This window comes from Podarcis gaigeae, assembly GCF_964106915.1.
Source record: "Podarcis gaigeae genome assembly, chromosome: 8".
In the NCBI taxonomy this organism is placed as follows: Eukaryota; Metazoa; Chordata; class Lepidosauria; order Squamata; family Lacertidae; genus Podarcis; species Podarcis gaigeae.
The window spans coordinates 17855514-17870363 of NC_139684.1; the positions used below are offsets into that span (position 1 = coordinate 17855514).

Here is a 14850-nt window from a genome sequence, read left to right on the forward strand (position 1 = left end):
TCTTCTAGGTGGAATCGGGCACACACAAAACCAAGCAACTTGAGATCATAGTGGTGTTCACACAAGGTGTGTGTGTGTGTGTGTGTGTGTGTGTGCACGTGCATATGTGGGTTGCCACTCACTTGGCATCCGGGTCGCTGATAACCACACGTAAGAGTGAGTGCCCAAATAGGTGCCACAAAACACACATGGGTAACACTTTACAACAAGCTACAGTGAGCAGCTATGACAAACGTGTGACAAATCCTGGCAAGTGAGTCAAGCCACATATTTTAGGGGGCGGGAGAAAGTGTTAAATTAGGGTTACTAGCAAGTCTGACCATGAGAAGTTGATGACTCCAGATGTAGCAGTCAGATCCTGAGTATTGAAGGAAAAGCTGCATCTCGTTAATTATCCCACTTATTTATTTTTAAACAAGGGGTAGTAAGTTGAGCCTTATCAGGCATTTGGGTTTGAATGAGAAATGAAGTATAATAATCTTGAGCTGTCTTCTAAGAATAGCGGAAAGAGAACCCTCTGAGAAAGCTGTAATTTTAACATTTCCCACGTATACATTTTATAGCGTGTTCTAAGATTGTGACATTTCGGAGGAATGCCCTAGGAAGTCATTTTGCCTCAGGTGGGGGAAGGGATTTTTTAATCATGTGTTCTTATAATGCTGCAGGAAATCTTAATTGTTTCTTTAAATGCCTCTTTTTATACTCCTAGTAAGATATTTCTGGGGATGTGCGGAGTCCCCACAGACCCAGGGTGGACATTAATCAGCCCTGCTGTGCAATCTGCTGAGACTTGCTGCTTAATTAGAACAGGCACAAAACTATTTGTCACCACTGACAGACGCTCGTGGGTGAAGGAAAAAGTGGGGATAACGCTCAGGACCATCACCCCTTAATGAAACGAGGCTGAAGCTGCCACTGAAAGAGCACAAATTGGTTTGTAAAGTTGGTTGCCCTTTGACTTCCTCCATTCTTCTTCCTTGGGCCTGCAAGGCAGTTTGCTAAATCCAGAGGAGGCCTGGCCAACTTGTTGACCTGCCAAGCCAAGCACGGCCATCACCTATGTATCACAACCCACCAGGAACTGGATAAATCTCCTATTCTGGCCATGATACCTGATGGCTATTTTCTGTCCCCATTGCATCTGAATATCAAGTGGCGGGGAAGAGTGGCATTCTGCTCAGGTCTTGTGGTCTTCCCACAGGTATCTCTTTGGCCACTGTGAGGTCTACAGGGGTGCTTGGCCTGAAGGCCCCATTAACCTGAAAGTTAACTTTCGGGGTTTTGTTTTGGGTGAGGCAGCAGCTGTCCCCACGGCAATGTGGTTTGATCTGAAGCTCTTTAAGAAGACCTCATATTTGCAGAACTGTAACCGAAAGACAGAATAGGCTTCCTTAATATCCATTACTAGATTCAGTTTTTCCCCAGGAAATTGCCAACCTTGCTCGCTGCAGTTCTGCCTCAGTCACACAGCTTTCAAACTTCAATCTTCAGAGTTTATTAACCAAGGTAGTCTTTATTTACTATGAATGTTGATGGGTTTCTCTCCCGGTTTGGAGAGAAAGAAAGAGAATGCTCAATAAATGCAGAAGGATATCTGCAGAACAATTTAAACGGGTGGGGAAAGAGCTGCTTCCTTGGTCGATTTTTCCTGCCTTGGAGAGCCCTCCTCGTCCCAAGCCAGACCCAGATTCTTCCCGCCAGACGTATGATTTTTACTGACAGGAGCCAATAAGTGCAGAACCTTTTATTCCAGGTCATTCCAGAAATTCACTGTCTCTTCTTCCCTCTTTTAACTTGAACCATGATGCTTCTGGTATCATCCAGCAGTGATCACTATATCCATTGACTGGTTGCTGAGTCTTATTATGGCTGCGTATTGCATCTCAACCTCTCTCTGCTTTTCTTCCCCTCCTCCTTTTGGTAGAGTTATGCCCTCGGGAAATTAAAGAGCAATTATTAGGGACTTGTTTGCTCTGTGATGCCATAAGAGGTACTTGAAAGGTAAGCTGATGCATTCACGTGGCGGGCTGTGTGTGTGTGTGTGTGTGTGTGTGTGTGTGTGTGTGTGTGATTCTTCCGTTCCAGCCCCTTAGATTCCGCAGCACACACTGTTAATCCTGTGTTTACCTAAGGCAAGACTTGAAACATAAACGCACCAGCACAGCTTGTACTGTGTATTTTCCATTTGAGAAACCACCGATAAGGATAAGGAGGTGCAAGAAAGCAAGGCAGGCAACACTTAAAGCCGAGAATTGCTCAAGGTGGAGTAGTTTTATTTAAAAAAAACACCGCTTGACCCTGCATTTCATTGTTCCAGGCAGATTACATGATGCACTTAAAAACAGAAAATGGAGGTGGACAAAAACCAGAAGCCTTTTAGCACCTTAAAGACCAACAAACATTGCACCTGTTTGGAGGATTATAATGTTCTATTTATGCTTTTGTAGGCCGCCTCAAGCAGAGGGGTGGCATTAAAATGTTTCACATCTAATTTAGTCACAGAGAAACGAAGAAGTGAATCCTACACTCTTATCATGAAAAATAGGGGCTGAATTAAGCAAATGTTGCATCTGCTGTAGAACAGCACCCCCTTGGGGAAGGACTACAGCTAGCTGAATAGATTTGATCCCCGGCACCTCCAGATAGGCTGGAAAATGCATCTGCCTGGAGCAGTGCCTGGGATGTGGGGATGAGTTACGATACAGTGTTGTGTTTGTGCATGTTTTGACATCTTTAGTGCTGAGCCTTCCCTTGTCCTTGTAGGTCTCAGTCCTAGGTGTTTTATTTTCTTCCTTGATGTGATGCCACTGAGACCAGCAAGGGGTTGTTTGCAAAAGGGCTTTCAAACAGCCCTGCATTGGGCTTTTGCTCTGCTTGTGTTCCCATCTAGGGAATTAACCTGCACAGCCAAAACACAATCAAACCTGTTGTCGTTTACCTGTTGAAGTGGCACCAGTTGATTGACAGGTAGACATTGTTTCTTAAAAAAAAAAAGAAAATGGCCTCACTGACTGAATTTCATCCTCTAGCAGGCCACATCCTCTATAATTGAGCACACATCATCATCCTGGATACTGCCTTACCACACATAAGCATAATCTCTCACCACATGAAATACTTGCTCTTTCTGCTTATGAAATGGTATATTGACCAGCAGTGATGATCAGCTGGGTGGTTTTTTTGGGGGACGGGGGGACGGGGATGGAAGTGTTGGAACTTCCCCCATTCTTATCTGTCTCTTATTTTAGAGCTCAGAAAATGAGGTTCATTTTTGTCGACGTTGCCACCCTGTGTCACACGGCCATCACTGCATAGTGTGTGACAAGGGCGGCCTATGCCCACTTTTCATGTCACAGGGACCTCATGGGATGTGGTGGATGGCACCGAACAGCAAGTCCCGCTCACCTGTAGCAGGGTTCTAAGATTGGGCAATGGCCAATGTCTCATGGCCGAAATCACCAGGGCATGTGGGGGATCATTTAGTGCAGGGGAGGTGAATTCCTAACTCCAGTAGATGTTGTTGGATTCCCAACTCCCATCTGCTCCAGCAGCATTTGGAGGACACAAGTTCTCCAGCCCTGATTTAGTGGCATCTGTGAAGCGCTGGGGCTGCATGCTCCATTGCTGACTCCTTGGTCCACCATCCCTACCCATTTCCCCCAAAGCTGCAGAGAGCTCCCAAGGTGGCCCATTAATCACAGCATAAAGGGGAGGGCATTGGGACAGAATCTGAACAAAAGGTAGAACAGAGTCATAATTGGGAGAAATCTTTTGCGGTTGGTAGATGAAGGCCTTTCCCATCACAATGGAAGAGGGCTGGAGAGTATATTCCAATCTGAGTATCAGCCCTTCTTGTCCATGGCGAGATGGCTAGGGTGAAATCGGAACAAAATCACACTTGATGCTGAGGCTTATTCACAAGTGACTTTGATGTATTTCTTGCCTGGGAGCACTCAGTCACTGCCATGAAAATATTTTAAAAAGAAAAGAAAAAAAGACTAAAGGTAAGCTGGCTTGACTGGGAGCATATTTTGGAGCTAGAAAAACTGTGCTGAACACAAAGATTCATTGTGGCAATTTTGGTCTCTCTTCGGTCCTGGAACCGGGTGGCAAATCATCCTGTCTTGTCTTGCTAGCCATAGTTGCAGCACAGAGATAGGAAGAAATAGGCAATGAAGGCTCCTTCCATGTGAGATCAGCAAGGAACAAAAATGCCCTTTGCAAGGCTTGTCCATGCCTGTTCCTGTGTTGGCTTGTGGGCAGGAAAAAACAACAACCCATACACTGACACCACTGGCTAATTTGCAAAGCAGCCCTTTTTATAAAGGGCCCTTTTGATCAATGATTGCCGGTGTTAATGTTTCAGTAGGCTATTGATTTCTGCAGCTGCTTTTTGTTCCCTGAATTTATGCACGATGGATGGGCTTTCAGTGGCATGCACACACTATGCATGTTTGATTAAAGTTCAATTGACTTAGACTCTCCCTCACAGTGAAGCCGGGAGCTGTTTTGCCTCCCCTGTTTGGAGAGCCAAAGCTTTCTCAGCTTGTCCTTTTGTTTGTGCTCAAGCTCCTGCCACCCAGGCAGTCACCAATATGCTGCTGCTAATCTTCTCCGATTCACTTCACTCCTGCATTTAATTCCTTTGCTAGACATGATAGCCTTTGATAGGAGAGGCCACTAGGAAAGCCTGGGGTGGGATTTGTGTGCCACTGAGCCTGCTGGCAGAGGTTTCTAATGTGTGCATAATGTGTTTGTGTGTATTTAGGGTTTCAGAGATGGATTGAGGGTTTTTCTCACAATTCACAAACTTACGTTTTCAGAGAGGTAATCCTAATAATCATTCATTAAGTGTTTTTATTCTAGATTTTCATGGTGACCTTGCAGGGTGACTTGTTCAGAAATGTGTGTAATACATGCATTTATTACCTTATAACTGTCTCAAGGCAATTTACATATCAGATAATTTTAAAAAGGAAAGGACCCTTGACAGTTAAGTCCAGTTGTGAACGACTCTGGGGTTGTGGCGCTCATGTCACTTTATAGGCCGAGGGAGCTGACGTTTGTCCACAGGCAGTTTTTCTGGGTCATGTGGCCTGCATGACTAAGCCGCTTCTGGCAAAACCAGAGCAGCCGATTGAAACGCCGTTTACCTTCCCACAAGAGCAGTACCTATTTATCTACTTGCTCTTTGACGTGCTTTTGAACTGCTAGGTTGGCAGAGCTGGGACCGAGCAACGGGAGCTCACCCCGTCACAGGGATTCGAACCGCCAACCTTCCAGTCGGCAAGCCCAAGGCTCAGTGGTTTAGACCACAGCGCCACCCGCGTCCCATCAGATAATTAGGCACTGTTAAAAACGCAAAAACAATAATACATTTAAAATAAGACTTGAAAGTTTCAAGTATGTGATAGTCACCCTATGTAGCGTGTTCACAAGAACCCTATGTGTTTCAAAGAGTATCACTCTCACAGTTCTCCAAATTTACATTATCCCCTTGGAAGGTGGTAGACTTTTTTCCACTGGAGATTTTTAACAGAGGTTGGATGGCCATCTGCCAAGGATTCTTTAACTGTGATTGCTGCATTGCAGGGGGTGGACTAGATGACTCGTGGAGTCCTTTCCAACACTACAGTTCTGTAATTGTAGGTCAGCCTAATCTTCATTAAGGGCTTTTATCATTCCAGCTTTTGCAGGATAACCGGGGGGGGGGGGGCGCTTATCCACACATGCATGTAACACATCACTCAATGACATAACACCTGCTGGCAGGTACCTAAAGAATGTGTGAAGGTTGGCATCCTCAGCCCCACTTGTTCCACCTCAGCTTTTCCAATGTCATATATACAGTCATGGGGCACCAATTGGCAGTGGTGGACTAGGAAAAAGATATTGGGATTGTCCTTGGTAGCGGATGAAAATGTCAGCCCAGCATGCAGCAGGTGTCAGAGAGTCTGTTAGGAAAGGGATTAAAAGTAAAACCTGCTGATACCTTGGAATCTGTGGTGCAACTGTACTTGGAATAAAACAATACAATTATGCAGGGTATGGAGAAAACAGAGAGAACTTTTCCTCCCACCCTCCTAATACCAAAGCTCATTGGGACTGTCCAATGAAGGCGGACTGCAGGGAGATTCAGGACAAGCAACAGAAAGTTTTTCACACAGTGAGTGGTTAAACTATGGAATTTGCTACTGCAGAATGTAGTGATAGTACATACAACGTAGACAGCTTTAAATGGGGCCACTAATCATGATAGCTGTGTCCCCACTGTTTGAGACATTATGCCTCTGAATACCAGTTCATGGGTATCACCGATGCAGAGAGTGCTGCTGTCGCACTCAGGGCCTGCTTGTGGGCTTCCCAGAAGCATTTAGTTAGCCATTTTGAGAAAAGTCCTGTTCAGGTGCTCAAAGAACATGCGAGGGCATAAAATGTGTTGTGGGCACAGAGTTACGTGCACTGTTTCCGCCACCAGTATCTCCATCCTCTCTACTTTCCCACGTTGAGCAGGAACATAACATAAGCATTTAAGAGCCTGGCTGCTGTTTTTAAAATATTGTGAGAATACAGGGTGATAAAAGTTGCAGGCTTGTAAGGAATTATGGAGGTGGGGGCTAAACAATAGCGAAATCCATCCCAATCTCTCTCCTCCTCCCCCAAATAGCACAGTAACATGGTTGGGGCCAAACTGTGATCTAGATTCATACTCATCGGAGCCGTATTTAGGACCATTGTCTCAGGGCACCCATCTCCAGACCATCCCAGATACAGTTAAGTTGTTGGGGGCTTAATCAGGGCTGATCTCTGCCCTGCCCCACCCAACCCCCCTGCTTTTGCTGCTTTTCTGCAAATGACGCCCTGAAAATTCCATGATTCAGCTCCTTCAAGAGCTCAGTTGTATGCGGATTTGTTTTACCTTGTGTTCAAGGGCTGCTTGTCAGTAATATCCATACTTTATGTATATAAACATTAAGCATTGTGCTTTTAGATATGAGTGGTATGCCAAGACTGACAGCTTTAAAGGTGGTTGTTTTTTGTGTGTGGTTTTTTGCACATTGGTTGGTTACAGTGGACGGTTATCAGCAGGTTTCAAGGAAACTGAATTATCTGGATGCCCTTCTTACATTTTCTAGTTACTCTATTAACATCCATAGTGTCTGCCTCAATTTTACACATTGCCCTGGGGAACATATGTACACAGTGATGCACAGCACAGTAGCCTAGAGACTGACTCTGGAGGTCTCTGGTTTAGATCTCACCGATGCAACGAACTCACTCTTTAAATCTCAGCCTCAGCATCCCTACCAGCTTACCTTACAGGGTTGTTGTCAGGATCCGAAGTAGATAATGAAGACCTTTGAAAACTTTAAAATGCTTTGCAAATGTATAGCTGCAGTATAGGGTTGCATCTAAGTTCAGCTCAGAGTAGACCCATTGAAATTAATATCTCTTAAGTTAGTAATGGAGATTAATTTCAGTGGGTTTACTCTGAGTAGGACTGACATTGGCTACCACTCACAGTTAGTGTTTGCCTTGCAAAAATGCACAATCTCCAATCTGTAGAATCCCTTGTTCGTAATGCTGTGCCGTACACAGTCTCCATACCTACCGATGAATGTTCATGCCTATTTTCCATTCTGCTTGCTTACGTAGTCACAGCTAGCACACAAACACACACTCATAGGAAACTGAGTCAGACCTCTGATCTATCTAGCTCAGCATTGCCTACACTGACTGGCGGCGGCTCTCCAGGGTTTCAGGCAGGGGTCTCTTCCAGCCCTACCTGGGGATGCCATTGGGGACAGAACCTGGGACCTTCTACATGCCAAGCAGTTGCTCTGCCACTGAACTGTGGCCCTTCCCCTACACACACACACACACACACACACACACACACACTCCTTTAGGTCAGTAGGTGCCAAGAGTTTATGTAAGACACAGAACAAGGCTGAATTCTTTCCAAAATCAAATGCTTCCCTGTTGTTTATCCACGGCTCCTGGTGTCACATTTCTCGTCTTCCAAAAGCCTGAAGCCATGTTGCCAACCCCTCGCAGGAGCTTTCCAGGTTCACATTTCCACTTAGTGGTACCGCTGCTGGCCTTCCGTCTGTGGCTGGGAGTTTCACTCGTGCACAGACCCGCAAGACGTGACCCAGGGAGCATAAAGGGTTGAGGTTTATAGGAATTTTTAGATCGCATATAGGTTCAAAGAGGGACCTCCCCCCCCCCCCGCCAGCACCTTCTCTTGTGGGCAATTGAGGTGCATTTGTTCTGAGGCTGGCTTTCAAGAGGCTTCCTTAGAACACCTCCCGTTCCCTTTGCAACTTGAAAGAGGCAGCGCCTTTTACCCTTGAGGCAGACAAGCCGCTCGGAAATGATGGGGTTTCAAAGCAAAGCGAAAGGAGATTAAAACCACACACTGCGCTTTAACTTGACATTACATCTGCTAGTTTGAATATCATCTACTCCAGTTTTTGAACGTAAGCCAGCTTCATTACGCTGCGGAATTATCACAGACTTCTCTTGGCATGCGCTTTTACTGCCTAATTATCTTAACGTGGCTGTATATATTCAGATTAGAAAAGAATAGATTGCTTTAATACAGTTTCGGGTGCTGTGGCTGTAGCCTTGTCTTTAATATGTTTTAATCTCAGGTGTGTTCCCCCAGCCACGAGGCTTAGGGTGGCTTATTTTTTAATATCCATATATAGCATAAAGCTGTGTGTTCCTCCCTTTTGTGATGGTAATGCCCTCCAATACCAAACAGTAAAATCTAAGTACCAGCTTGTAAAAGGAAAAGAAGCATGACTACCTTGCATAATATCATTTGGGGCAGGGGCCTATGCCAAGTCTTCTAATTTTCCATCCCAGCCCAAAAAACTCGGCACTGTTCTGCAGAGACTTCCTTGGACGATCAATTTTTTTAAAATAAAAAAATCTTTATTGTCTTTCTTTCACTTCAAATGGCTCTCCAAAGCGGCTTACATGAAACAATGAAATATAATTGCATTAGGGCTGCTTTTTCCACCTCTGACACACCAGTGACATCTAGCTCACAGCTGGTTTTAACTTTGCAGACCCCTCTTAGGTTGACTCTTGTGGTTTTCGGCAGGCTATAACAACCTTGTGTTCCTTTTACAATATCCTTTGGCAGCATGGTTCTTCCCCATGCAACCTGCCCTCTCCACCGTGCTGGGTTGCTGCCACGCTCAGTCTTGTGTGGAAGCATCTTGATGTGGAGAGAGCAACCGGAGTGTGCAGATTCCCCTTGCAGAGACGGTGAAGCTATTTGCCTCATTTATCTGCTACCTTAGCAAGAAAGCAGTGATATCATTAGCGCCCACTGGGGACAGGAGTGCTCCATGGCCACCTGCCCCTTGAAAGCAGCTGTGTTTCAATTCTCCAACACACTCCAGCCACCCCTTTGGGTACCAGGTTCATTCCCCAACATCTCTAGCCGTGAGGATCAGATATGTGGTCGTGGGAATCGCCTCTCCCTGAAGGAGCTGGTGTCAGCTCCCCTCGGTCCCAGCCCAAAACCAGGCTGGCAAAGGCAATGCAAGATTAAGTGGGGAAATAGTCTGGCCTGGTATAAGTCAGCTTCTTGGATCATCTGTTTCCCATTTCAGGGTTGTGTCCGGCTAAGTTCTACTCCACATTCATTGAAGTTAATGAACCTAAGTTAGTCGTGGCCTTTCATTTCAGTGGGTGTGCTCTAGAGTAGGGCTAGCATCAGATGCAACCCACTGATAAATGAACCCCAAACCCCTGCACTTTTTCTCTTTTCCTGGGTCATTTAAACATAAGAACAGCTTTGCCAGGTAAGATTAAATCTGCTTGCCCATCTCTCTGTTCCCAGAATTGGTGGTCCGAATGTCTCTGGGAAGCCCGCATGCTACTCTGACAAACCTTGTGATTCTTTCTCCTTTTCCAGGGAGAATTGATCACCTTCTATTACTACTGGAAGAAAACCCCTGAAGCGGCCAGTTCCCGGGCTCACCGCAGGCATCGGAGGCAAGCAGTGTTCCGGAGAATTAAAACCCGAACGGCTTCCACTCCAGTGAATGCTCCCTCCAGGCCCCCCTCCAGCGAATTCTGTAAGTAGCAGGCTTAAAAGCAACACATTTGTCTCTTGTTTAGATGCATGGGGCTAAAACAGAAGGTAATGGCTCTTTGCCTATGACCGAACGCGGCCGGGAAAATGGAGTTCAAGCCCTCGGCTGCGTTCGCCCTCTCAGTTCATTATCCCTGCGGATGGCAGGTGTCTGGGATCAGCAAGCGATTGGTTTTGTGCTGCGCGGGAGGAAGCTCGGGCAATAAGCTGCTGGGGAAATAATAGGCGAAGCTTCACCTTGGCTATTGAGGCGATTACGTTTGCCCTGATTTGCATGGGAACGTTGCACTTAACTCCAGTTCTATCATTTGCAACATAGAACAAAGGCCCCATGTGCAGAACCCCAGAGAATCAGCCACAGTCTGTGTGGCACGGACATGCAAATGCATTGCTCCTGCAGAACAGCCACTGCTACAGGTGCCACGTAACTCCTGTTTCCCCTCACCCCCCAGCCAGTATAGTCAATGGTCAGGGATGATGGGAGTTGCGTTTCAGTGACATTTGCAGAGCCACGGGTTCCTCACTCCTGTGTATTTGTTGAAAATGGGGAAACACTTTGTGCATCTGATCAAAGCTTCTTTTGTGGCCTAAAAAATCCCTTAGCTCTTTTTTTCTTTTAATAAAAATTATACACCGCTTGACTGTAAAAAAACCCCCTCAAAGTGGAGTAAAACAATAAAATTATAGGCAAAAACAACTATTTGAAACATTCAAAAGATTAAAATTGGTGGCAGATTAAAACATACATCGATATTCTACATAGCTGGGTAGCCTCATCTAACAAAAATGCATTTAGGAGGCGCTGAGGAGAGTGTAGCGAAGGGGCCTGTCTGCTGTCAATAGGCAGGGAGTTCCAAAGTGTAGGTGCTGTCACGTAAAAATACCTATTCCTTATAACCGCAGAAGAGATATTCCAACAGCCTATTGTGGGGGAAACGCAGGTTCTCCAACTGTGGTTTAGGGATAAAATGTATGAGCAGGGATGAGGAACCTGTGGCCCTCCAGTTGTCCCTAGATTACAGCTCCCCTATTCTCTGACCACTGATCCTGCTGGCTGGGGAGGATGGGAGTTGGGAGTCAAGCACCATTGCTTCATTCAGCTTTTCATCTGCTTATTTATCTGGTTCCATCTGTGCAGAGTGCGGGTAAGGCCGCTCCCTGCCTCAACGGGATCTTACAGTCTTGAATAGACACACAGTCTGTTTTGCAGCCTAAAATGGTCATCCTCCTTGGCCATGAGCCGTGCTGGCTGGGGCCGATGGGAGTTGGAATCCAAAAACATCTGGGAGGGTGGCCGGTTCAACCATCCCTGCATTAGGTTGGGCCAGAAAAGTTCACTGCTCATCTCTGCCCTCCCTTAAATATCTGTCTGCCAACTTGGGCTAACGCTGTACACATGAAGCAGGCTCCAGCCTATTAAAAGCGCTACCACAACAAATCTGTTATTCGTGAAGCTGCCCTCACGTCTCTTTCCTTCCAGTTTTTTGTTTTTTCTTTTTAATGGATGGTTCTGCTGCTGCTGCTGCAACAAGATGCCACAGGAGGAGCAACGCCAAAGGAGCAACTTCCTGACTCTTAAGTTATTTGCTCTACCCTTCTCTTCTCTCTTCCCTCCCTCCTTTCTGTGCACTTAGTGGATCTGAGTTCAGCCAGTGAAGATGACTTTGACAGCGAGGACAGCGAGCAAGAGTTGAAAGGCTACGCCTGCCGCCACTGCTTCACCACCAGTACGCACCTTTGCATGGGCACGGGGACTCTTTTTCCAGCCTGAGGGCCACGTTCCCTTCCGGGCAGCCTTCCAGGGGCCACATTCTGGTGGTGGGTGGAGCCAGAGGCAAAGCGGGGATGAGCGACAGAGGTGGCTCTTTATCATTGCACAGTAGAAGCCAGAGATTCCTACGTGCACATCTCTCCATGCAGGCAGGCGAGAGGCATGAGAATTCTGAGGACCCAGGCAGAATCTCTCAAAGAGGGTGTGGCATAGGGCTGTTGAGGAATGAAGCCTGGGAGCAGGGTGTGTGGCCTGGGGGGAAAGTCCTGAGGGCCAAATAGAGAGGTCTGGAGGGCCGCATTTGGGCCCTGGGCCTGAGGTTTCCGACCATTGATATATTGTTCTCTTCTCTCTGCCAGAGTGCCCACCTTAACTCAAGGGCTTATCGGAGTCAGGGATGTTTTCTTAGGCCCTTTGTACCATTGTTGCAAGTGTAGCAGAAGCCCTTGTCATCCTTAGGTGAGCTTGTCTAAGAAGCTGTACCTTGAGCCGCCAGGATTAGAAAGGAGGGCTGCAACCTCCCCTTTCAGATTGTCTACCCCACCCCCCACAACCCAGGGAGGTTTTGCCTTTGTGAAAGACTAGGAAACTGTCTGCAAATGAACTAGGAAGGGGAAACTGCCACCTGCTTTATGAAGATTCTTCATCATTCTTTCATCACCCGTATAAGTCAAGCCAGAAGTAAAATCCCTGTAGCGCAGTTTGAAGGAGCATATAAGTACCGTATTTTTTGCTCTATAAGACTCACTTTTCCCCTCCTAAAACGTAAGGGGAAATGTGTGTGCACCTTATGGAGTGAATGCAGGCTGCACAGCTATCCCAGGAGCCAGAACAGCAAGAGGGATTGCTGCTTTCACTGCGCAGCAATCTCTCTTGCTGTTCTGGCTTCTGAGGTTCAGAATATTTTTTTTCTTGTTTTCCTCCTCCAAAAACTAGGTGCGTCTTATGGTCTGGTGCGTCTTATAGAGCGAAAAATACAGTATGTGTTAGTTACCTTCTTTGCACCTAATGTCTCATAATACTAACACTCTCTGTCCACTCCCCAACAACAGCCTCCAAGGACTGGCACCACGGCGGGCGGGAGAACATCTTGCTGTGCACTGACTGCCGCATCCACTTCAAGAAGTACGGGGAGCTTCCCCCCATCGAGAAGCCAGTGGACCCGCCACCCTTTATGTTTAAGCCTGTCAAAGAGGAAGATGATGGGCTCAGCGGGAAGCATAGCATGAGGACAAGGCGGAGTCGAGGCTCGGTAAGCTGCCTGAGACCTGCCCTGAAACCCCACTACCAAAGGCAAAGTAACAGCTTCTGGGCCTGAGCACTGTTACGTCCTGAATCAAAGTACCAGATATTCTCTACACACACCCTGTGATACACCTTCTCTCTCTCTCTTGCCCTCTCTGACGGCTAATCTTAGAGGTAGGTCTTAATGGAGCCCAGTAAAGAGGCTGTGTCTCGCCAAGAGGCTGTCTTCCCAGTGCTGGCCGTCAGTGATTTGTTGAGGCAGCCTGCCCAGCTAAGGGGAAAAGGATGTAGAGAGATGAATCATACACATAAACCTGCCTTTACCAAGTCAGGCCATTGTTCTATCTAGCACAACGTTCTTGTGGGCAGCAACTCTCCAGAAGAGGTGCTGAAGCTGGACCTTTTGAACACAAAGCTGATGACCTACCACTAAATTGTGGCCCTTTCCTTAAGGCCTAGGAACACAGGAAGCTCTGATATACTGAGTCAGGCCCATTGGTGCATCTGGCTCAGAAATGCCTGGCACTGGTTGTTCAGGGTTTCAGTTTGGAGTCTCTCAGTCCTCCCTAGGAGATGCTGAAGATTCAACCTGGGATGTCCAGAATGTGGAGCAGAGGCTCTAACCACTGGGCTGCCAGGATTCCTCTGTGTAGTTTCAGTTTCAGAGAAGCTGCCAAATTTTACTGCTTGGTGTGTTTGTGGGCTTGGAGGATCTGTATATCAACCAACTTGCCCCTCCAATCAAAACAGGCAGGCTCCCCTTCCCAGCACCATCAGAGGCAGAGGAAGGTGGAAGAATGTTTTAGGTGCAGCTTCTCATTAGCACTGATTGGTTGGGGTTGTTGGCCACTGAGCTTCCTCTTTGCTTACGTCTAAGCAACCCCCTTTTTTGTCTCATCAAGATACCTGCCAAACACCTTGTCAGGTTCCACTGTCGGCTCCTTGATTTGGCTTCATCTTCTTTCTTTCTTTTTTCTTCCTTTTAATGATCTCTCGTTATCCAGACAGATGCTAAATTAGGAAGGGAGCAGATGAAACACTGCTAATTGTTGCTGCATAATCTTCCCGCCACAGCAGAAATCTGCAGAAGCCATTCACAGTTGTTTCAGGAAAACCATGGGCTGCCCCCAAGCCCTTCTCCCCACCCTCTGAGACCAGCTCTCTTGTATTGTGTCTCTGTATTTTTAAAAACCTTTATTATACCAATTATTTATATAAGATGGAATAATAATAATAATTTTTATTTTTACAATACTTTTAAAGGCTGTGATATTATTATTATTATTATTATTATTATTACTATTTTTCGGTGTATTTTTAAAACTTAGATTACATGAATTCTTTTTTCATAAGATGATGATTCCAATTAATTAGTCACTTGCCACATTAGGAGACTTCAAGTGAGATTTTTTTTAAGAGCACAAAGTTCAACATAAAATCATGGGGTGTGGGAGATACTGCATTACATTAAAATCCATACAATAAACTTGTAAAGCACACTCAATAAAACAGCAGCCAAAGCATATCATCCGTAGGCAGGAAAATAAATCTTTAACATGCACGATGGAATGAATGGGTCACAGCTCAGAGAAAGGCTGGAAAAACATGGGCAAGCTGTTAAAATCTGAGAAGCAAGGCGGGTGCCCATCCTCTGGCTGCATCCAAATATCACAAGAAATACAGAGCAAGGAGACCTTGTGTTACTGGTCCAGGTTTT

At 46.2% G+C, this 14850-nt stretch overlaps 1 protein-coding gene across 29 annotated transcripts in view; it reads left to right on the plus strand.

Moving 5' to 3' along the window:
• RERE (arginine-glutamic acid dipeptide repeats) overlaps nucleotides 1–14850 on the plus strand; it is a 341620-nt gene that overhangs the window by 304924 nt on the left and 21846 nt on the right. For all 29 annotated transcript variants that reach the window (XM_083752394.1, XM_083752406.1, XM_083752407.1 and 26 more), the window contains 3 exons: nucleotides 9938–10100; nucleotides 11752–11844; nucleotides 12941–13140. In XM_083752394.1, coding sequence (XP_083608520.1) covers nucleotides 9938–10100; nucleotides 11752–11844; nucleotides 12941–13140 — 456 coding nt within the window. The remainder of the gene's footprint in view (nucleotides 1–9937; nucleotides 10101–11751; nucleotides 11845–12940; nucleotides 13141–14850) is intronic.